Source organism: Convolutriloba macropyga, chromosome 10, assembly GCF_964194025.1.
Source record: "Convolutriloba macropyga chromosome 10, txConMacr16.3, whole genome shotgun sequence".
In the NCBI taxonomy this organism is placed as follows: Eukaryota; Metazoa; Xenacoelomorpha; order Acoela; family Convolutidae; genus Convolutriloba; species Convolutriloba macropyga.
In genome coordinates, this window is record NC_134477.1 from 58,971,597 (window position 1) to 58,996,042 (window position 24,446).

A 24,446-nucleotide genomic window follows, 5' to 3' on the forward strand; every position below is an offset into this window, starting at 1 on the left:
TTTCAATTGTGAATTTCTCTTAATTTATCGTTTGTTTTAGCTAGCAGAAGATTTTGCAGGGTCTTTCCCATTATAGCCCCCAGCTTAGTGGTCAGATAACCTATACCCCCCATCATCTTATACCCCCCATCAGCTTAGCCCCCAGCTTAGTGGTCAGATAACCTATACCCCCCATCATCCTATACCCCCATCATGGTAAGTATACCATAATGGGGGTAGGGCTATATATTCGTGGGGGAGGGGGCTATAATGGGAAAGACCAGATTTTGCTATAAAAGAATCAAAATTATCCCCGTAACTAGAATTGCAATAATTGACTATTAATTGATTGCAATAACTGATTGGTGACTCTAATTTAATATGCAACAATTGTTTGGAAGGACACAATTATTTGCCCAATAATTGGAGAAAATTGAAATAACATTCCTCGAGGTCGCAAACCTGAAACTAGCGAGAAAGTTTTGGATTACGGAATTTGGTCACAGATTGTATGTAATTTAGCATATTTTTGTGTTGAGAAACTTTTTTTTTTGAAAATTTTTGAAGGACAAATTGAATGCTTCAGATAATATAACCATTTGGTCACTTTTTGCAAAAAATCAGCACATAATTGTTATAAAACTACCCAAAAAATTGTTGATAGAATGTCAGATTTCATTGATCAATTATTGCAATAATTGATTTTTTTTGTTTTTCCAATTAAATTAATTGATTGTTTAATTGCTCTCAAACGAAGTTTGTAGCAATTATATTAGTCCTGTCGGTCTTTTTTTTTATGCGATTTTTCGCTTGACCAATTTTTCGTCTGACGCTTTTGACTTTTCGTCCTCAAAAACGGGATAAACAGGTAGCGCCCAGCGGGCATTAAGTGCTCTTAGAGCCTTTTAGCTCTGTTTCAGCTCAAACAGTTTTGGAGTCTTATACTTATGGTGTAAAGGGCGGTTCTTAGGTTGAAGACCCCTCCCCACCCCCACCCCCCCCCCCCACTGCTGACCCCCCACAATTGCCCCCCCCCACCGCCCTGTTGCCCCCCACCCCCCACCCGACTGTCACCACCCCCATCGGCACCCCCGTGCACCCTCCCCCCACCCGTGGCTAGCTACTGACGAACAACCGCTAGCTAAAAACGCAAATTTATACTAATTTTCACAATATTTTTCAAGATTTTTGAAAATTTTTGTCAGTTTTTTAAGTTTTTTCAGCCCTAGCAGCCCTAGGTGTCAAGGAATCCACTCTAGGATTTGATAATAGGTTATTGAATAGTTTCTAGTGGTAATAGAATGGTTTCAACATTTCAACACTGCGAATTTTTTGCATTTTTTTGATAAATTTTGCAAATTTTTTCAATGTTTTTGAAAGTTTTTGTCGTTTTTTAGGTTTATCCAGCCTCCAGAGCCAAGAAACTTCCTCGAGGGTTTAATAATAGGTTACTATGTAGTTTCTAGAAGTAATGGAATCATTTTCAAGATTTAAACAACACGAATTTTAGCATTTTTTGACAAACATTGCTATATTTTTAAAATTTTTTGACATATATTTTCATTATTCAAGATTTTTCAGCCTCAGGGTTTAGACAACCTCCTGAAGGGTTTGATAATACGTTGCTGCATAGTTTCTAGCGGTAATAGAATGTTTTTCAACATTTGAAAATCACGAATTTTAGCAATTGTTGGATAAAACTTTTTTTTTCAAATTTTTCAAAATTTGTCATTATCTAAGTTCTTCCAGCCCCAAGAAACCTCGTTTAGGCTTTGATAATAGGTTACTGAACAAGTTTTATTGCGATAGAATAGTTTTGAACTTTTTAATATCACAAATTTTATCGATTTTTTAATAAAACTTATGATTTTTTCCATTTTTTTTGAAATTTTTGTCATTTTATTTGCAGTTTTTGAGTCCTTTTTTGAGTTTAACGATTAATATTGGCCAACGAAGCTTTTTAAGTCTTGCAGATGGGTTACATGACAAAAATCCAGAGGCAAAAAATGCTCTTTGAACATTTTCGTCACTGCGAAATGTGGAAAGTTTTCTTCTGAATTTTGCACTTTCAGTTTTTTATATGATTTAGTTACTAACGAGGCTAGAATCTCATGGAAAAAATTTCTAGCTCTCTCTCTTTCTCTCTCTGTGTGTGTTGGTTGGCGTTTCTTTCCTTCTCTTTCTCGCTCACGTTTTACTTCGCACTCTCTCTCTCTCTCTCTCTCTCTCTCTCTCCTTAACTCTTTTGTTGACTTCAGCGGCTGTTATGTGGCGTGATAATATCGTCTATTACCCTAGCCTCACGCCTCTTCAATCAAGAGAAAGCTAACCTCACTAAACAGTGGCTAGGTGCTGACAACCGCCCGCCGGTCGTTTGAGAGCAATTCGCCCGACGTTAGTCGGTTATGTTTATCTTTTTGTCTAGCCAATTAATTGCAATTAATTTTTCTAAGTCCTTGATGCTAATGCCATTTTGTTTTTGCAATGAAAACAGTCTTTCAATGCTCGCTATAGTATTGGTGTTAGACCTCCACTGTCAACTGGCGAAACAAAGTTGAACGTTATTTGAGCATTTTCGGAATTTACTGATACAAATTTTTATTGATGGCTTTCTTTGAAACTTTTGAAGAAATTTTGAGTTTTTTCATTATAGCATACCCCCCCCCTCACCACAGCTTGAGGTGAGATAATGTATAGCCCCCCCCAAGCTAGGTAATTATACCACAATGGGGGCTATAATGGGAAAGATTCAAAATTTTTTGCAAGTACGTTCATGAAATAGCCATGTCCCAATCATAGACCCACTCGAAATCACAGCCCCCTATTATCGAATTTTAACTTGGGGATTATAATGGGAGAAGATTCCCTATAGCATTTATCTGAATGTTTATTGCTGTCAAATACGTAGGTGGATGTGGCAACTTTCTGTCTGTGGCTTGCATAGAATCATTGGAGCCTTCATTGTTTTTTTTTTAAAAATCCGAGGATCCGTTCTGGAAATCGACCGCTTCGTTAATTTAAGCTGTCATGTATATGTATATATCAAAGTGTTACAAAGGTTTCATTTGTTCAGAGAGAACGAGCAGAGTTACTTATTAAACTATTTGGCATCGACGCCCTAAGATTTTTTAGCTCATGGTGGTGTTATTTTTTGTTTCGTTTATGGAACACGTTGCATTATGAAACGTGTGCAGTTGAAGTCTTGTGAATGAAAGTGAAAAATGATTTTGCTCCAACATGTGGCAAATTGCGAATCATTCAACTGAAAATTATTTTTCCATGTTTAGCATATTTATGGTAATTCGATTGAGTTTATTTAGATAAGGAATAATACGCGATCTTTTCAACGCATATCAATAATAGATATTCAATTGACTATTATTTTACCATAACGTGCCAAATTTTATTGGGAAGTTTTGAGGGAAATAATAGACACAAGAAGAGACGCTCCACTGTTAAAAGGTAAGTTTAAAAGATTAATTCACATTATTGTCATAACCTGTCAAATTATATCAAGCTTTAAAAAATAAAAGAGGTGACGCTGCACTGTTAGTTAAAAAATTAAAGAAGTTCATTAAAAGGCATTTTTTTCTTACTCACCTGAACAATTATTAAGATGCCTTTTTTACTTTTGCGTCTATAAAGACAGATACATGAGTGATTTTTGTTAATTACAGTTTAAAAACCTCTGTGTAATTTGGTGGTGGTTTTAAACTTTACTTTTCAGATATTGTTGGTCAAACTAAGTAAATCAGCTTGCGAAGGTTTGAACTTAGTTTAACCTTCGCTACGTAATGTGTTGAGTAGATAGTAGCTCTCTTGTATTGGCGATATTACTTATAATTAACTGAGCACAGTGAACAACTTCGTTGGGTTTGAAATCTCTCTCAATTACTGATCAAAGGCGTCAACTTATCACAATTCTGAGCAGCAACGGATAAACGCCCAAAATTTGCTGGAGATAACTAGTTATAAACTACAACCCTTTCTACATATCATAGGTTGAAGTTTAGAAACCCGACTTACAAATCGAGAAATTAAGTTGAACGACTGAATCGGTCAAGATTTCACAATTTTGGTGCCTTAATTCTTTAAGAAAACTTTAGAAACTAATTTTATTTATATTTCTGTGTTAACTCCAAAGAAACAACTCGACTTTCAATCATCTCAACGCAATCAAAATCAGCAAAATGGTCGATACGGTAAGTTAATAATCTTTCATGTAGTTAATCGAGTTTATTTATGATAACGTGTGATACGTTTATTAAATTTTGAACTTGAGTTCTGTATCTTTGCAACCTTGACGCCACGAGAATTAAACAAAAGATAAATTGATTTCAAATAAGTATTCAAAGTTTAACTTTGAAGAGCTTCACATTTAACGCAACTAAGTCATCAAGTTTTAGTTTGTACGACTAATTTATTCCTGCATATCTTTACTGTTATCAAACTCAGCTACAAGGTAATTAAAGTAAGTTTTCTCGGGTTAACCTATGAGCAAAAACAGCGGCGCAGTTTAGCGCGATCTATTAAAATTAAAAAATATTAAGTTATCAAATTAGTAAGCTTAGACTAGACATTGATCAGATATTGCATTTTTTTTCATAACAGGTAGACAATACCCAGGCGAGTATTGTGCAAATAATTTTACTTGGGTACTGTTTAGAATGCTTTTAAGAAATAAAACGACACAAATGCATTTTAAGTGTTTGGTTATTTTTCGGACCTTATTTTTTCAGTTTGCCTAATTTTACAACAAGACATTATTTTTTTTGCTCTTTAACGAAGTTCATAGCAATTATTTTAAGCGTGTGTGTCTTTTTTTATGCAAAATTTTTGCTTGACGGTTTTGACTTTTCGAGTGACTTTTACGCCCTTGACTTTTTGCGTTTCGCGTGATCTAAAGTTCCCTCTCAATCACAATTTCAAGCAGCTGAACTCAATTGGCGGCAATTTAACTCTAAAAGTCAAATGAAAAGTGCGTCGAAACTGGTGCCATTTTTTCACTTTAAATCTTAATGGTGGTATATCTTAACCTCTAATGTGGTTATTTGATGCGCACTATTGAACTTCTTAGTCCCATTTAGGCTCCCCCCGACTGAAGCAGGTTGCAATTGATTAGAGCTCCCACTAGTCGTTCGAGAGCATTTCTTCCGACGTTTAGGCGGTTCTTGAAGTGAAATTTGTCTTGGAACAATTTAACGTTTTGAGTGACTTTTCTCACGCTCGATTGTTTGTTTTTGCGTGATCTAAATCTCTCATTCACAGTTCTGCGCAGCTTAACTCATTTAGTGGTCGTTTACCAACAGTCGATTGAAAAGCGCACCTAATTTAGTTCTGTGTTTTCAATTATGTAAGCCCAATAGTAAACATATTGTCTTTCCCAAGCATACAGAATGAAGACCATTGTTTGAGAGCATTTCGTCCTTCATAAGTCGGTTTATATTTGATTTATCAGCAGTGATTGACATTCTCAAATGAAAACTACCATTAATTAGCAAACTCGTGTCTCTACCTTTTTGTTTGCATATTTTTTCTTTCTCATTAATTCTCATAACTGAAAGATTCATTTTGTGAATCGATGGAAAAACTACTGCTTATTTGCAGAATTGACAATATTTCGCAAATAATTCGACTATTGCTCTAAAAGATGAGCATCGAAAGACACTTAAAGACTAAAAAGTGAGCATCGTGCACAGAATACTAATATTTGAGAACACCAATCTTAATAGAATGTAATCTTGATAGAATGCAATCTTGATAGAATGCAATCTTGATAGAATTGTGTGCGGAACGGTAATTTTCGCTCTTTGTTGAGAGAGTTTTTTGTTCAATCGCGTCAATATGTTTTATAGTCACACGTTACTTCACTCTCCAGATTTTAATCTTCAATTTCAAAATATGTTTTGGTTACTTTAGTTGAAGAAGAAGATAAGATCAACTGAGCGTATGTCACTCTAATTAATTGAAGGTTATTTAAGGACAGCTGAAAGAAGCAATTTTGAGCTTCCATAATTTTTCATAATCTCTGTGGAATGAGTACTGTATCTTTGCAACCTTGACGCCACGAGAATTAAACAAAAGATAAATGATTTGTGTTAAGAAAATCCGTAAAATCTTTAATCTCGTAAGTGTGCAAAATCTTGAAAAATCTTTAAATTTAAAAAAAAGTTTTTCTTGTCCTGTTCTATTGCTTGTTTCATTATCGTTTTGAGACTACAGTTCTCTGAAGCTATCTCAGCTATTTTTGGGCAATCTGTCAGCTATAGTCTTGTTCTTTCGCCATAGATGAATAGATTTTATTGAGTGTGGTTGGTATTTGTCGTTTTGTGATATTTGCAGCAGAAGCCGATGTTCATTATTTTCAGATTGCTGCTAATCAGGCCAAATATGCTTGGAAATTCTACTTCTTGTTTCAGTTTGGTGACTTTTCTGCAAGTTCTAAAATTAGCTCTTCTCCGCTCTGTTTTTTTTTTTAGATTTTGAGAATATCACCTTTTCCTTCCTATTTACCTGTCGAGGCTGTTTGCAAGGCACCTGGACTTTTTTTTAGAGGGCTCGAGTAAATTGTCTAGTTGATTAAAGTGCCAAGGGCAGGCTATAGAGATATCATAAGTGGTTAATATAGAACCCGGCAGTAGTTGACTCGATAGCTCTTTGGAATTTCTTAAGGATTGCTAGGTCACATCCGCGGGCATACGTGGGAGTTTACAGTACTTAAGATTGCAATTTCTGTACTGCTATTCGTTTACTGGTATGTGTTTCGAGTTATAGTTCCTACTGACTATTAAACGTCTTCAGAAGATTTCCACCTTACATATTATCTTCATCTAAAGACCTGACCTTCCTAGATAATCTGGACGATCTTTAATTTTTTTCCCGAATCTAGCATTCAACCAAGTTTGTATCAGTTTGAAAATTTTGAAATTTTCCTCCTAATTGTTCGAATCTTTAAAGCCCGTGAAAGAAAATGTATGAGTCGCTGGGTTTTAAAACCTCTGGCAAATCGTTGATGAACATTTAGGATTATAGCGGATCCAGTGATGTTTAAAGCGTTTATTTCGTTTGACTATTTCATTTTTGAACTTTCCACTCCTGAGCCTTTAAGTTTTTAGTGACCTAGTGCGTTATTGGTTACATTTTTGAACAATTGAGCGCATTTGGGTGCCTTTATTGGTGGAATTTTGTCACTAAATGTGGTTTTCATCAGTGTTTCAACCCTTCTCTTGTTCTATAAAATTTCAATCGCATTGTTTGAAGCATGCTATCAAAGTTAGACTTATCGCCCGAGTAAGCGTATTGTCTGAAAGCAATCACCCCCAATTTTTTATTCTGTGTTTAGAAACTCATTTAGAAACAGAATTATGTCTGTCTACGAACTCCATCAAAATAAAGCGCAAAATTTTGCTTTTTTGTTTTCATTTCCTTCTGTTCTTTCATTCCTTGTTCTTTTCCTTTTTTCTAATACCCGTAGCTACCAGATCTTTTTTTGTCATTTTTTGTAAAACAATTTTTTTATGTTCTGGGATCATGGGAATAAATGGAGGCTGTTATTGGCAATCTGCTTAGTTTGTATGAACGTGAATGGCTTCAATTTTTGACTGAAAGTTCCGTTTCTAACTCAATCGGCTGGTTCTTGATTCAAGTAGCTATGATTTCAGTTTTTAAACATCTTTCATTTAATTGCTCTCGAACGAAATATAAAGCAATTTTTGTTTTTCATCTAGTCTTTTACTACTCGAGCTTAGTCAGTTATTTTGAAAGTCATTTTTTTGTGCTGGTGCGTTTGTGTTGACGACTCGAGTTTTGCCATTTTTTTTTTAATAAAACAACCATTTTTTGTTCTCGCAATAGCAATCATGGGTATCAATGGTGGCTTTTTCTGGCAATCTGCTGGGTATGTCTAAATGTGAGTGAGTTCAATTTTTAACTGAATTATGCGTTCAAAAGTTTACTGGCCTGTTTTGGATTTCGGTAGCTGCATTTTTTTTTTAATTTTTCAAACAATCTCTCGAACGATATATGCAGCAATTTTAGTCGTGCGTGTCTTTTTACGGCTTGAAAAGTAGTACTGTTTTAAATGTTTTCTTCAGCTAAATCAAATCTGTCCATAATTTGAACTTCGATTTTCGAGTTTTGCTTTAATATTTAGAGCAACCGTAGGTTTTTTAAGATGCGCAGTAGATAGTAATTTACGTAACTTGGTAAGGGTGAAAGGTCATTTCGAGAAATTTTGACCTGACCAGTCCATTCTCCCTAACCCCATCTAATCCTGCCCATCAACACAACCCAACCTCGCCTACCCCTCCTCACCAACCTATCTCTCCGCTACTCGCAGCCTGCGTACACCTCCAATCCCCTTCCCAACTTACCCTTCCTACACCTAGTATTTTTAGGCAATATAATTTTGATTGTTTTGTGCTAGCTCCGTATTTACTATAGATCTCTGTTTGGGGTATTGTGGGCTCTGGGGTTTACTTGCCCGAGTCTTTGAGCCGTTTCTGGTATTCTACCGTTTTTTTTTTGCAAAATTCTTGCTTGGCCAATTTTGCTCGAAAAATTGCTACTGTTCCTCGAAAAATAGGCGAAGAGTAGAGAGTAACCAAAATTATGTCGACATCAAAATTATGTCCACAGAGTTATACGGTGGATCAGAAAAGTGTATTTGGAACGATTTTGTTCATGAAATTTTAAAGGTTAGCTGAAAAATACTGGCGGCGTGTCATTGCTTGTTACAGGAAAATGTAGCCTTATCAGAGAAATGTAAATCTCTACCTAGAAGTGTCACATTAGAATTTATAATCACATTTATATCTAATAAACTAAACATAATTGAGTATCATGGAATTCAGTGTAACGCATAGGCAGCATTAAATGGTTTTATCACTGTTTAATGCAACACATTTTTAAACGGCGAAAAGACATTAAAATTTCAAACTAGATTATTAAATGCTTTCCTGTTAACAACTTTATTTCGTCAAGTTGAGAATTATTTTTGCTTAAAATGAATTGAGTTTGGTTCAAAATTACATTTTGCTAAAATTAATTTGATTCGTTTTTATTCATTAACTTGTTAAGGTCTTTTTTAACCTTTTTTACAGCTTTTCGCCCAAATCATTTTGACCTTTTTTTAAACCGAAAATGCCTGTTTTCAGCTGACCTTTTTCTATTTTTCTCTTGGTTTTAGTAACTTTTATAAGCTTTGAGCTTTATTTTTGATTTTACCGTTTCTATTTGATATATAACGATATAAAAATGACGAGCGAGATTATCTGTGGTGGTCAATTATTACAGGCTGCTACATCAAACACCACAGCCATGAGGTCAACAAACATCACCTACCAACCCTCTCGGGTCAGCAGAGAGCAGAGGGGTCAGATAATGGGCCCAGGGGGCAAGAATGGGTTCCACGGCTGTACTATTTGGTTCACAGGTAATTACACTACAAAGTAATATCAAGCAATAACCAGAAGATCATTAATAGAATGTAGAATTTTGATTATTTTAATATACAATTTTTATTATTCTAAAGGCTAAACTTTTATCTTTTGGTTATATTATCAATTTACATGTTTGGAAAAAAAAGAGGCTATGATACCTCAACCAACTCCGATATGGGTACGATTCGTATAGCGATTAAATTTTGTTCAAAGCAAAAAACAAAATGTTCGTCGCGTCGCTTTCATGAAATAGACCGTTCTTAGAGTCCATTAGAATTGGTTTCAATACGTTTTGGATGTGAAGTAACGGCATCTCAAATGTTTATTTGTATTTATTTTAGGCCTGTCTGGTGCTGGTAAATCTACTTTGGCTTTCAATCTGGAAGACTATCTTTGTTCCAAAAGCATTCCAGCTTACACACTCGACGGAGACAACATTAGGCTAGTTTTTTTTTAAAAAACGCACTTATCAGCTAGAATTTAAATGAGAAAATGTTATAAAAACAATTGTACCTAGGAATTGTTAAAATGGAATTTATAAATACGCATTAAAACTTCATATCCGCAAAAGTGATATTAAAAAATAGGAAAATTTGGAAGAGTTTTCTGAGCCGTCAAACTGATCAACCCAATTGTGATTCAATTGAAGTTTTGGCACTTATAGGCATGGACTGAACAAGAACCTTGGTTTCTCTGAGACAGACAGAGAGGAGAATATTAGGAGGATAGGAGAGGTGGCCAAACTGTTTGCAGATGGAGGCATTGTGGCCCTCACGGCTTTCATCTCACCATTCAGAAAGGTTATTATAGCTGCGAAGCTGTAAGCGCAGCGTGGCGATATTGCGGTGACCTTGGCCTTTGTTTTCGTTTTGTCGTTTGACGTTTTTTTTCGTTTTACTTTTTTTACGCTGCAAAGCCCAAAATGGCGGTTTTGATTACATGTTGATGCCGCGAATTAGCTACTTTTATTTGCGTGATGTCATTTAATACGCTCATTGGCGTAGATTTTTTGCTGAATAAATTGATTAATTTTTTGATCATAATTGACTTACCTCATTTAATAAATGACATCTAGGGAAATTTCAGAGGACTCAGATCGTTTCAATGTCAATAAAGGACAAGAGTTATGAGGATTGATGCAATCAAGGCTTTGAGAGGAAATAAAGTCAGAAATAAATTTTTTTTGCAGTTAATTTAAATAGTTATGGATTGTGTCGATCACGCCATCAGTTCAATTCAATACGCGTTGCTATCTATATTATACGACACTTTGCTGGCTATGTTTCATTGCTCAACTACCGAAAGAAACCGCTCTCCGTTCGTTTGAGAGCAACTGGCCGACGTTAGACGGTTTTGTTACAAATATTGTTTTCTTCTCGCTTTTTGTCATTTTGGGTTTTCAAAGTTTTTTCCTGGTAAATAACTTGCTCATTTCAAGGCGTCGGAATAAAAGTGACAGCTGAGGGCCTAGTTAGCTGTCCTCTTTAATTTCCTTTCTTACTTAGTCTAAGGTTTTTCTACAATTAGTCGCCCTCTTGCAACGACGAAATCTATTTTGACTCTCTCAGTATATATAAGAAGCGCCAAATTTTTTGCACTTTTGTTTCTCAATTAATTTTAACATGAATCGTGGTGCCTCTCGGGCCCTGTAACAGCACGCGGGCACAAGTGCACATTTGTAGGGGAAAAGTCCCCAGAGAGACCATCTGCTTCCAGAACCCAAGGCACGATCACTTCTAATCCCAACTCTCCACCTCACCCCACTCACAAGTCTTCCCGTCGCCACAACACTTGACCCCCCCCCCCACTCCGCTCACCCCCCCCCCCCCCTATTGCTAGCATCCCTAAGCCACAGCTGGTTACTGCCGAAGCCAACCGCTCGCCGGATGTTAGAGAGCGATTTCCTAGCTCAAGCAACGCCTTCGTTAACTTTTAAGCACTTAAAATTTGAAGCGTCATCGTGAAAAATGTAGTTGCTTGTAGTTAGTATTCATAACAAGAAATGACAGATTAACCAAAGAGAAAGAAGTGCTGATAAAACTAACAGTACTGTGAAAACAATCTCTATGAGTTACGCTTTGATACTGTTAAGTAACTGAAACTAATTCGTGAAAGATTCAACTACCTCTCTAGAAGAGCTTGAAACCAAAATGTAGTCAATAAATACTTGTGTGCATTTGTTGCAGAAAGTCGCTGATTTGTTTTCTTAATGTCTTTCAACACTAGCATGATGTGAATAAAAACAAAAGCGCATATGAAATTATAGAAAAAAGTTGCGTGATATTTATAATAGGTGGCATCATATTATTACTTGTATATTCAATCCTTAATTATATGAAACAATTCATTATCAAAAAGCACATCATTTTTGAGAACAACAAAAAAGGGGCTGTCTTGATAAATGGCGGAAATTAGATTAGAAAATGAAAAAAAGTTTTGCTGATTTCTGTGTTGTAAAATCGAATAAATTAGTGATATCGCAGTGCATTTTTCAAAACTCAGAACAATTTTGTTTGTTGACGGCATGAATTGAAAAATCGGCAAAAAATATATTTTTTGTTATTTCAAAATATATTTTTTGTTCTCAAAGGATGCTTTGAGAAACTATTTCTTCACAATTAATTATGGGTAATTGTTTTAATGTAGGACAGAGATCAGGCTAGGGAAGTGCACGAGAAGGCGAACTTGAAATTCTTCGAGATATTCGTGGATGCTCCATTGGACGTGTGTGAGTCAAGGGATGTGAAAGGGCTGTACAAAAAAGCCAGAGCTGGTCTCATCAAAGGTAGGTCCAGACTGACTTTCGAAGCCATTCAATAAAAAGCTGATGGTCGTCAGTTTGTGGCATGCTTAAACAATCTACGAGAAAGACTTAAAGTATAAAAAGACTTGTATCAAGCTCGAATTGACAAAAAATGGTTATAAAAATAATTACGTAAACAAATTGTAAGTTTCAAGAATTTAACCAAATCAATGTACGCTCAATAAGTTCAGTTTCAGGTCTCATCTAAAGGTTGCATAAAAAGAAACTTATATCCTGATGGCTTTATACACCTCTCCAGTCGGAGCTGTTTTTGAGAGATGAAATATGTTTAAAGGTGTTATTTTCACATCAGGCCAATGCGTGAGAGCTTCATTCCTTAAGCCACTAAAACGGCGTTTATTAGTGAGAAAAAGATCCTAATGCGATAAGAAGTTTTAAGTCTTGCTGAGCGTTGACCTTTTTTCCAATAAACTGATACAGAATTTAGTTCCGATTTAGTTCAGTTCACACATATAATGCATTTGTTTAGGTTTCACTGGTATTGACCAGGACTACGAGCCTCCCGTGAATCCGGATCTGGTTCTGAAGACGGGGTCCATGTCCCTGTCAGACTGTGTCCAGGCTATTATCCAACTACTTCAGGAGCACGGCATCGTTCCAGAATCTGCCAAGGTGAAAATGTTTGGATACCCGGCTGAAATTCATAACAAACATCCGCGAAGCGATAGCAGCTATTATTGGGGACATCGTGGATTCTTTTTTACAATTCAAAGAATTGGAATTGTATCGGGGCGCTGTCTTTTTTTTATGACTCGAAGAGGGGTATTGGTTGTCTTGAGGTTTTTCTAACCGGAAGTACTATTTGTTGAGGCGGCTTTTTGACCTAATAGTGAAAGTGAGTAGAATTGCCGTATGAAGTAACTTTTTTCTGAGCGAGAGAAGTTTTTTGTTTATGCGCTGCGTTGAGCTCTATTTGGTCCACTATGGCGAGTGGTCGCGAAACAAACTAGATCCATTTTGTTTTGAGTAGTTTGTTTGTTTGTTCAGGATGTTGTGAAGACTCTACAAGTGCCAGCTGATCAAGTTGCAGCCCTCACAGAAGAGTGTCAGTCGCTTCCAAGTGTTGAAATATCCAAACTGGACCTGCAGTGGGTCCAGGTCTTGGGCGAGGGGTGGGCTACGCCCCTGTATGGCTTCATGAGAGAGCGGGAGTACTTGCAGAGCTTGCATTTCGGATGTCTGGTTGACGGTAAGTTGATTAATATCAGCAATTGATATCATCAACATCAGTTGATTAAAGATCTAAATTATTTTTTTGAAAAAATTTGATTGATGATTAGTCGATGTTGACAAATTTATGCATTTCTTAATACGTGTGAATTAATACATTTCAGCTCCAAGCTTTTTTAAATGCAATAAGTGAATTGACAATAAATGGTCATCAAACCCAAGGTCAATAATAAAGTAAATAACAAAATTGGTTATCGCCCGTGAACGGCTCAGCAATGTAGTTTAATTATTGTAAAAATGCAGAGCTTTGTTGTAGGTTTTCTTGGCCGACCGGGAAAATTAAGTTCTCTATCGCGTTTAAGATTGAGTGCCTGGATTAAATTTTCGGGTTGTGGTTCTATCTTGCACTAATTGAGCAGCTACTGGATATAATGTAGAGGGGTGGGGGTGTGTTTGGGTTGAAGTGTGAGATAAATTTTAAATGCTTTAAGGTTGAAATTGAATGGTTTTCAATTGTTCTCAAAGTTGCCAGCAGTTTTATTTTAATTGCTCTCAAACGAAGTTTGTAGCAATTATATTAGTCCTGTTGGTCTTTTTATGCGATTTGTCGCTGGACCGATTTTTCGTCCGAACCTTCAAAAACGGGATAAACAGGTAGCGACCAGCGGGCATTAAGTGCTCTTTAGAGCCTTTCAGCTCACTAGTCTAGAGGTATGCGATTCACAGAAACTGATTTGGAGACTTATACTTCTGGTGTGAAGGGCGGTTCGTAGATGTTGACCCCACCCCTCCCCCACAGCAACCCTGCTCTCCAATCAGCCCCCCTCTTACTTCACCCACGCAATCCCCACCCGTACACATCGTTCAGGCCGTAAAAGGGCCCGTGCAGCCAAAAACTCCTCTCCAACCGTTGCTCAACCCCCCCCCCCCCCTTGTTGCCCCCCATCAGCCTCCGGTGCACCCCCCCCCCCCCCCCGCTGCGCTCACCTCAAGCGCCTTCAGTGGCTAGCCAGTCGCTGGCTGGTCGTTTGAGAGCAATTCGCCCGACGTTAGTCTTTTTAATTCAATCACGCTTCATGTAGTAAAATAATTACTGCAATGGTATACAACTTAATTGCCATACAACGTCATTGATATCAACTCTATGAACATTGGCATATAATTAGTAGCGGCCTCAGCTTCTCAGCCGGCTATTATAGTGCTCCTAATTTCTTTTACTTAGTTCACAGCTTAATCAACGTTTTGCGTGAAATCTTTTCGACTTCTCTAGGCTTCACTCTTCTCTCATTCTGCTAAGTGTTTTTTCAGAACAGTTGCTCAGCAAAGCAATACAAAATGAACAGAGTCAGTATCAAAAAACGAAATCAGAAATAGAAACGGGATAAACCCATAAAGCCCAATTTTAGATGCTCGTTACTCGAACTTAGTTCTAAGTTACCATCTCTAATGCTTATTGGTATTGATACTAGCCCCTGTGTTGTCTCACTACGAAACAGGAGTATTTTTAGCTCCAAATTAAAATCAAGATAGTTCGCACATCTACAAAAATAATTTTTTAGTTTTTCCTTTAATCTGCCGGATACGTTTTTAGTTTGCGTGAAGCTACTGCGTAATTGTTACGAAGTGCCAATCTCAGTTTTGCGTGCTGACCCAGCAGTTTGTAAAAGAAGTTAGTCGGCAACTACGCAAGCGATCGCTTGGGTTGAAATTTTGGGCGTGTAAGGCTGTTATAAAGTTTTTAAATTTTGTACACATTTTATTATTTTAAGTTGCTCCTAAACGGAATTTGTAGCAATAACATTAGTCGCGCGGTCTTTTTGGGACTTTTCCGTTTGTGTCCCACAGTACGTTATATATCCCCTTGTTACAAGACACATGCCATTATATAGTAAATCATTTTGTAAAAATGTGACACGTGCGTCGTGGGGTTCAAGCCTAATATTTAATCATATGGGAGCAATTGACTTGAAATCTTTTAGACTGATTTGTATGATCCTAGCCTAGGAAGCAGTCTTTGTTTGGGAGCAATTGATGGAAAATTTTTGAACCGATTTGTATGGCCCTATCCAAAGAAGCAGTCTTCGTTTGTGAGCCATTGACGAGAAATCTTTTGGACCGAGTTGTATGATCCTAGCCTGAGAAGAGGTCGTCGTTTGAGAGCAATTGATGAGAAATCTTTTGGACCGATTTGTATGATCCTAGCCTAAGAAGTCGTTTGGGAGCAAGTAATGAGAAATCTTTTTGGCTGATTTGTATGATCCTAGTCTAAGAAGCTTTCTTCGTTTGGGAGCAATTGATAAAACTTTTTGGACCGAGTTGTATGATCCTGGCCTGAGAAGCAGTCGTCGTTTGGAATCAATTGACGAGAAATCTTTTTGACTGATTCACATGACCCTAGCCTAAGAAGCAGTCTTCGTTCGGGAGCAATTGATGAGAAATGTTTTGCACCGAGTTGTATGTCTTAAGAAGTTGTCGTCGTTTGGAATCAATTGACGAGAAATCTTTTTTGACTGACTTGTATGCTCCTAGCCTAAGAAGCAGTCTTCGTTCGGGAGCAATTGATGAGAAATCTTTTGGATCAATTTGCATGATCCTAGCCTAATACGCAGTCGTCGTTTGGGAGTGTTTGACGAGAAATCTTGTGGTTTTGTTTTACTAAGTTCACCTTGCTTAAAGCTGCCGGGCTTAACTTATAACTTTTTCATCATGCAAGGGCATATGCAACTTTATTATACAGTAAGGTGCTGTACAATGAAACACATAATTTGTAGACAGGGCTCACGAACGGGACAGGGGAGAAAGAGGACAATAATTTATACTAATTGCTCTAACTAATTCCGAACAAGAAGTGATATTGGCTTGGGTTTTCTATCTACCGATTTCTATCTATCTTCTTTTCAGCCGTAGCTTATAGTAGTGTTAGTGCGCTGATTGATATCTTTCAGACTGTGTTGGTGATAACTTCAGAAGTGAGTATGGCTAACTATCTACCTCTATCGTCTTGCTACTTATTTTTAACTTTCTTTATCTACAGCTATTTTTAATATCTCTATTTGTTGTAATTACATAGTTACTAGCATTACAGACCATCACCACGATTAAATTTGCATTCTTTTGAAGGGATAATTTTACTCGAATTGGAAAGTTAAATATTTGAGATTATTTAGTGCCAAATATTTTTGCGAAAATATTGGCAAAATCTGATAATTTAAATTTTCACGTATTGTGCTTGGAGAAATCCTCGTGATATGTTATTGAGGCATTTATAAAACCGATATTTTTTGGAGCTAACTTAACCCTGGAGATGGGTCGTAATGAGCCATGAAGGTCGAACTACAAAATAAAGTATGCTTGTAGCGCTTAGAATTCGTTGTCAAATTAAGGAAACGATAATGCCGGTGAAGAATAGTAGTCTTGTTTTTCAGTATTAACCAAATCCAAGTTTAACTAAACCAAATCCATGTAGTGACGTGAAAAATAACTGGTAGTAACAAGATCTGTTTACATATATGTTGTGGCAAATGTTCAGTGAAATGGAAATTTTATATGGAAACAAAGACGCTAAAAATGCTGTTACTCGTGTTTGCATTTTCTACGTACGCTTAAATTCTAAAATGCGCAATTTGTCTTTTTTATGCAATTAACAGAAACTAGATGAATTAAGTTTAACATGTAAGGTTTGCGTTTTCTTAGCCTTGTATGATATTACACGCGATCGTTTCTTCCAGCAAACAATTCTTCAAAAAGCGCTCCAACTTATAGAAGTTTCTTAAAGCAGACTTATGAAGGTTTGAATCTATAAAACGACAAGAAAAGTTTCAACCTCACCAAAGACATTGCAATAAATGTGAGCATCATGTAAGTCAAGTCAGAGTAACGGTTCAATTTTCAGAAATTTTCTTCACACGTTGAATAAACTAAGCAAGCAAAGATCAAAGAATAAATGGTTGAAATACACTACACGAACAGGTAACATTATGCAGGATGAAAAAACTTTTTTTAATGTTTTAGATTGTGAGATGAAACCTAACCCTAATCTTAGTGTATTTAATAGCCGCCGTTATCTGCTCAGCCGTCTCTTATAGCGGCCCTATTTTTACTTCGTGTAACAAAAATTTGTTTCGCTTTACCTTAGTTTACAGCTTGTTCAAACTGCGAAAAATATTTTAGACTTCTCTAGGCTAGTTTCATTCTTCGATCATTCTGTTCAAAGCGCTTTTAAACAGCAGTTGTTAAGCAAAGCTATGTGAAATGAACGGAGTAACGAAAAAGTAATCAAAAATAGACGTGCTAAGCCATAAAGCCAGCTACTTGACATTTGTTTTAATAATCCTGAGTTACCATCTCCAATGCTTATTGGCAATTTTGCTAAAATTTGTATACCCTCATTAAAAAACAGTCGTATGTCAAACTATGAATTGACCTCAAAAAAGTTTGCACTTTAAAACTCTTATTGTGCAAAAATCAATTTTAATTTGTTCGTTCTTGCAATCCCAATAGGGGTTATTGGAATCAATGGCGGCTATTTTCCGGCAAGTTGCCGGGTATGTTAACAAAATACAATTGGTTTGCAATTGTTAACACGTAACTTTTAACACGTGCTTATTTGAGTTTGCATGTTTCAGATATAGTAACGTTTGGAAAAATAAACAATAAGGTCTTATGAACTTTTAAAAAAGATTCATACACCAAAAATGTATTTTTACAATGTTTGCATTTTGATCAGATGATGTATATGCAGTTTCAAATCTTTAAGGATTTATTGTGAATTTTTCCGACTTAGTAACTCTTTTTCACGTTAGAATTTCAAGATTTCATTTTTTATAAGCTGTATGAACGCGTATCTACCATCGCCTGATGTGAGGCTAGTTCCGTTCTTTCTCGGTTGACCAACTAAAAGACTATTACAAGTGATTTGTTTTAGCATGAGCAGATGGTTTTTCAAAACTCTAAGATGTCTAAGTTTATCTCAAAAGAGCAAATTTTTTGAAATTAGCAATTTTTTTCTTTGGTAATCTTTTTTTCTTAAAAATGTGTACTGTTTAATTGGCATAACTTTGGTAACAAACGATTTACAATGAGTGGCACAGAAAGCGGTCTATGAATATATTTTGTTGTGATTTGTAGATCCACTTAATTTGCTGATAAAGTTCGAAACAATGAATGCTTTTTAATAGCCGCGTCAGCAATTCCAGGCGGCTATTATTGCGCTTCTATTTTTTTAACCGCGTCTAACAGATTTTTGTTTCGTCTTACCCTGCTTCCCGCGTTTTTGTTTCTTAGGTCAATTGCGTGACTTACCACACTCAATAAAATGACTTCTGAACTCAAAGTGTGCATCTAGGTAGTGCCAGACATATATGCGTTGTTCTTGATTATTAGAGTCTTGAGTTTTTGATTTCGAATATTAATTTTGAAAAGCCATATTAGGGCTTTCTCCTTATAGAGCTTATGTGTCTCATAAAAATGACAGTCCGAATCGAACCCAAAAAGTCTAGTGGTCTATTAGAGGACTGGTGGTCATAGCCACAAGCATCTATCGCGGCTATTTTCCGGCAATATGCCAGCTATGTTATCGATTCGCCTCTATAAAATTCTGAAAATAATGAAATTTTTACGCCTAGAATGATTAACTTTGGCAGCATTTGTGATTATTTAAATTTATATTGTTTGCTATGAATTGATATCAACTAAATTAGTGGAGCTCTAAAAATAAAAGTTGGCTGTATCATTTAAGTATGCCAAAGCTTTGTAGGTTAAATTGAATTTTAAGAGTTGTTATTTGCGAAGATGAATTTGCGGTTCAGGAGACCGTCTCAAAAATTAGATTTGACAAAAAATGGTCTTGTAGTACCTACTTTTTGAAACTATTTTTTTTCAAAAGATTAGAGTATGCAGTCTGCTAAGCTTTTGTAATTAATTTCTGCCTTTCAGGTCACCGTTTTTAAAATCGGAAAGTTTATAATTTTCTCAAATTTGCCGAAGTGTGATAAGTTTGATTGTTTACAGGTATAGCAGGTATAGTTTCTGAAAGCATCAGATTTATCAATGGTAGTGAAAAAACTAAATTAACTAAAATCACAGCTTAAATTTGTGACAAAATACTCAAAGTATTAAAACAAAAATATGATATCCTTTTTGTTAGAAACGCATGAATTGCCGCATAGATTAGATTCACTAGCTTTGCATGAAATGTCAGCGTGAAATTTTTGACATTCTTTTGTAATTGATATGCTATATTGTCGTTTGTAGTACTTCGTCATGTGAATTTTTAACTTTGAAGGTCAGGTAATGCGGTAAGTATGTTGTTTATGAACATCCTGTGCAGATATTTCTATGCAAACTCAAAGTGAAATAAAATTGACAGTCAGATTTGAAATTAAAGAAAGCTCAAATATGAATTCCAAGACATTTTTATTAAATCTGATTATTTTTAAATAAATCTTTTAATTTAAAATTACAGCAGCGAACTGTAAGAAAGCAAGTAATTGTTAGCTTCTGGACAAACCAAAAAGAATCGGATATCCTACTTACAATATCTGTTTTTGAGTCCGAGTATTTGTTTCCATGTTTTATAGACACCTGTGTTACAGGCGGAGTGATCAACCAATCAGTGCCAATAGTCCTGCCAGTTTCAACAGAGGACAAGGAGAGACTCTTAGATGCGTCCTCTATTGCTCTCAATTTTGATGGGAAACCAGTGGCAGTTTTGAGGAGTCCAGAGTTTTTCGAACATAGGAAGGAAGAGAGGGTCTCCAGGCAGTTTGGACTCAGTCATCCGGACCATCCTTACATAAAAATGATCAACGAGTCAGGTTTGTGGGTGCTTCAAGGTCTTTTAAACGCTCGCGAATGAAGTTCAAAACAATTAATCAACACCTGTTGCGATAACAGCAGTTAAATAAACTGCCAGTGTAATAAATTTTAATCCCCAATCGACACTTGAAAAACACTTCAGCATTTGACTACGAGTTTATCACAGTTTTATCGCCACCGTTACTAAGTAAACAGTAGCGATAAACGATTGGTGCTAAACTTGCAGTCTAATGATGGAAACAGTTTGATAAACTTGTAGTCTAAAAAAAACCAAACATGAGCGCCCTCGAAGTTATCATAACACCTCGGCTTCGCCTCGGAGTTTGATAACTTCTCGGTGGCGATAACAACCGTGTGAATACGGTCAAGGTCAAAGGAGCAAAATTAAAAGAAACGGGATAAACCGATAAAGCCCGGTCAGTAAGTCATAGTGCATTAGGTTATCAAAGTTCATTAGAGCGATTGCTAGCTGATATTAATATTAAGCTTAATGCTCTTCAGTTTATAAGCTGAAGTAAGTATAGGTTTAGAATCTAACTGAAACTGCACACTGAATTAGAACAATTTTTGAAACTTAGGAAAAAATTTTATCAAGTTCAATCTCCGTTTTTCTTATTCTGCTATCAATAGTGGATCAAAAGATGTTTCTTTTCTCTTCTAAATCTTAGTAGTGGTCTAAAGAAAGCTCGACATCTTATCCACCTACCACCCGCAGGCTTTTGTAGACTACAATTGAATCTAGCCCCGCCTGTCGTGTCGCGCGAAAGCAATTCGTCCAACTTTATTCCCTTCTAGTTAGATATTGTTTATGATGTAAACTTAAGAAAAACCAATTTAATGGCAAGTAAAATGAAGTAAGACTTAGAGCTGCAAATCTAACAGTCGCAGTTTCATTCAAATTCAAGCACTGTACCCCCCCCCCCCCCCAAAAAAAAAATATCAATAGAATTACTGAATTTACCCACCAAATTTTTATCTTCTTTGCAAATAACAGGCTCACTTTTTTCATTTGGTCGCCTGTTTCAATCCAAATGGAGGTCCGGAAACTCGATCTCTACTGTTTTCCGGAAACTTGTCGGCAAAATTTTTAAACCTAATTACCTTCAAGCGAATGTTTGTTGCAATTAGCACGTGGTTGTTTTGTCATGTAATCGAAGTACTTGTAATTTGATAATTTTCTTCATTTTTTAATGTTGATTGCTGTTTTTTTTGCTTATTTCCACCAGGCAGGTAGAATCAATTGTACTACGCTGTGCTCCAACCTCCCTTTAAATGGAGTTCGAAATCAGACCACATCGAGTTTTTTCAAACGAAATCATTGATATATTAAGAACGTGCTCGAACAAGCGTTCTCAAATTTGCTGAGAAGTTGAATTTTCATTTCCCAAGGTCTGGTAGATTTTTCTGCCTGAGACGTTGGACTTTTCTAATGATCTTTTACGAGCATAATTTCTGGATTTTGGAGTGGCTTAATGTTGTATCATTCATAAATTTATGCTAATCAACTCTGAAATTTGAGGCAATTTGCAATCTCGAAGAATTTAGAGAAGAATTTGTTGTTTGAATACTATCTACCTCGATGAAATGTTTATTGAAGCCGATAAGCTTGGATAATTAATTAGGTGTTCTCAACGTCCGCAAGAATCACTTATTGGCAAGATAATTAAGCGTTATTAATTGCTCTCGAACGAAGTTTGAAGCATTGATTGTAAATGGGTGTCTTTTTTATGCAAATTTTTCGCCTGACCTTGAGTTTTTCTTCTAGAACCTTCTTTGACTTCTCAAGTGACTTTCGTATGCTTTTTCATTTTTAAATGATATCACTTTCTCTCACTACGAATTGAAGTATGTTGCTAGAGTAGACGCGATTGTAGCGTTGGAAATACAAAGGTCTCATAGCCGAGTGATGAGTTCGTCTGTCAGGGACTCCGGTGGTCGCGGTTTCGAATCCCACCCTGGTTGGATGTTTTTGCCTCCTTAAAAAATCTAGTCTACAGCCACCTCTGAATTGAATTGCTCCGCCTGTCGTTCGGGACAAATTTGTCCGACGTTAGTCGGTTTATTTTTCGTCATCGAAATTTTCCGTTTTACGAGCAACTTTGGAGACGTTTTGTTTCAATGCAACTTTGGAGATGTTTTGTTTCAATGCAACTTTGGAGACGTTTTGTTTCAATGCAACTTTTTCTTGGTCCAATTGACTTTTAAAATGACTTATTCACGCAAGATGGCTTAATTTTTGGTATGAGTGGTTGCCAGTTTACTGTAAAACTCAGCCAAAGTTGGTTTCATTCGTGGTCCTAATAAATTCTTATTGGATAATTTTGAACCGTTTAGGGAAGCTGTAGCCTTTATCCCCCGGCTGAATGAGTCAAAATTTTGCTCCCTGGCTTGTCATTTCAACGTAATTTGTCTTGTTCGACAACAGCCTGTTTTTCAGTTTTTCAATATAAGTTTGTTGAACAGAATTTGTAAAAAAAAGTTCTGTTAATCCTGCATTCATTCCAAAACCTGTATGTTAGTGTCAGTGCTGTTTCTCTGATTTGATTAAAAGTCAACAACGCAACTTTCTTTCAGTGGGATCGATAAAGCTTGAAACGTTAAGTGATAACTGATAGGGCTTAATTCAGAACAACCTCCGCTACTATTTTGATATTTTTGGTAGCAGGTCCTGTTTTCAAAATCATGGGTTCGTTTTCATGGAAACAAAGTCATTACCTTGCTAACCAAAATCTTTGATGACATCTGAATTGTTGAAATTTTTCATTCATTTAATTGTTTTTAATAGCCGTCGTCAGCCTCAACGGCTATTATTTAGGAGCTGTCCTTTTTACAATTCAAAGAATTTGAAAATTGTATTGGTGCGCTGTCTTTTTTTTAAGATCTGTTCACGCTTTTTTTGGCTTTTTCACGTCAGTGTGAAGTCCAATTAGAGTGGTGATTTTGGTCACACTGAAATACTAAAGAGAGCGAAAAATCCAGTAGGTTTGGGGCGTGACAAAATACATTTAAAGGGGAGTGAGAAGTTGGCGTTTGACAATTTGGCGGTTTTTGAGATGATTTTTTTCATTTTGACTTCTGTTTTCAGAGTTTCCTCTCCTTCAGTGATTTTAAGACGGTACATGTGTTGTAATTATGCCTCTTTGCCTTTGCTTGAATTCATTATGGGGCAGCTAAAATTTTTTATGACTTTGCCACTATATGAAGTTTAGATTTTGCCCCCTTTTTAAAATTATCTGTTGTCTTATCACTTAGTACCATCATCGACAGGTCTAATTGGTTGCCAATGAGGCATAGAAGAACCTAATTAATGGCTCCAGTTAACAGCTAGTAGTTTTCATCACTTTGACACTAATTTTTCTCAAAAATTTAGTGAATTTTTGAGTTTGCAAGTATTTACTGCACTTTTTGTTGTGTTATCATTTAATCTGATGCTGCTAATAGCTGGTGATTTTTTGTTCACATGCGGCATTTTGACATTGATTTTCAGTTTTTTTTAATTTATCTGATTTTTTTTCAGAAATGGTTTTCCCAATTCATTCATAGTCCGTTCTAGGCCTAGTTGTTGCTTAGTCAATGAAAATTCTTTGAATTGTACGTCAGGACTTGTCCTGCTGTTTTTTTAAATTTGCTTTACCTTTTGATCACCTTTTTTGTTTTACATGTTTTCACGTTTGACTTCTGACTTACCTCACTCACTGTTTCAACTGAATGGATTTTAAATTCTTTCATGCATTGAATTACGCAATGTAGTGAATACGGTCAAAGTCAAAAGGTGCCCGGTCCTTAAGTCATTAGGTGCATTAGGTTATCAAGGATCATTAAGCTTTTGGTAGCTGACATTAGTATTATGCTTAATAGCCTTCAGTTTAGAAGCTAAATTAAGTGTAATTTTAAAATCTAACCGAATAAGGAGAATCTACACACCAAATGAGGACACTTTGACACTTAGAATATAGAATGTTATTAATTGCTCGCAAACGAATTTGTCGAAATTATATTAGTCATGTGATCTTTTAAATGCATTTTTTCGCTTGACCAATTTTTCGTCTGACTTTTTGACTCTTGGGGAGTGACTTTTATCTCGTTTGACTTTTTGATTTTTGCGTGATCTAAATTGCTCTCGTTCAGATTTTAAAGCGCTAGCTTAATTCGAGGCGGTTTACTACTAAAATGTTAATGCCATCATTTTAAGCCCTTTACTGCCATTATACTTCAGC

General features: G+C 36.1%; 1 protein-coding gene across 5 annotated transcripts in view; it reads left to right on the forward strand.

Moving 5' to 3' along the window:
* Window positions 1–3,265: 3,265 nt before the first annotated feature.
* The window catches only part of LOC142348229 (bifunctional 3'-phosphoadenosine 5'-phosphosulfate synthase-like), a 30,222-nt gene continuing 9,041 nt past the window's right edge, over window positions 3,266–24,446 (forward strand). The window contains exons 1-9 of one of the 5 annotated variants that reach the window (XM_075399512.1): window positions 3,266–3,441; window positions 9,274–9,412; window positions 9,761–9,860; window positions 10,084–10,219; window positions 12,066–12,204; window positions 12,713–12,855; window positions 13,231–13,432; window positions 16,359–16,382; window positions 20,007–20,228. In XM_075399512.1, coding sequence (XP_075255627.1) covers window positions 9,298–9,412; window positions 9,761–9,860; window positions 10,084–10,219; window positions 12,066–12,204; window positions 12,713–12,855; window positions 13,231–13,432; window positions 16,359–16,382; window positions 20,007–20,228 — 1,081 coding nt within the window. In that variant the 5' untranslated portion in view covers window positions 3,266–3,441; window positions 9,274–9,297. Of the gene's footprint in view, window positions 3,442–3,686; window positions 4,182–4,273; window positions 4,451–9,273; window positions 9,413–9,760; window positions 9,861–10,083; window positions 10,220–12,065; window positions 12,205–12,712; window positions 12,856–13,230; window positions 13,433–16,358; window positions 16,383–20,006; window positions 20,229–24,446 lie in introns of those variants that run through there. The other 4 variants (XM_075399510.1, XM_075399515.1, XM_075399513.1 and 1 more) reach the window with 4 other exon arrangements.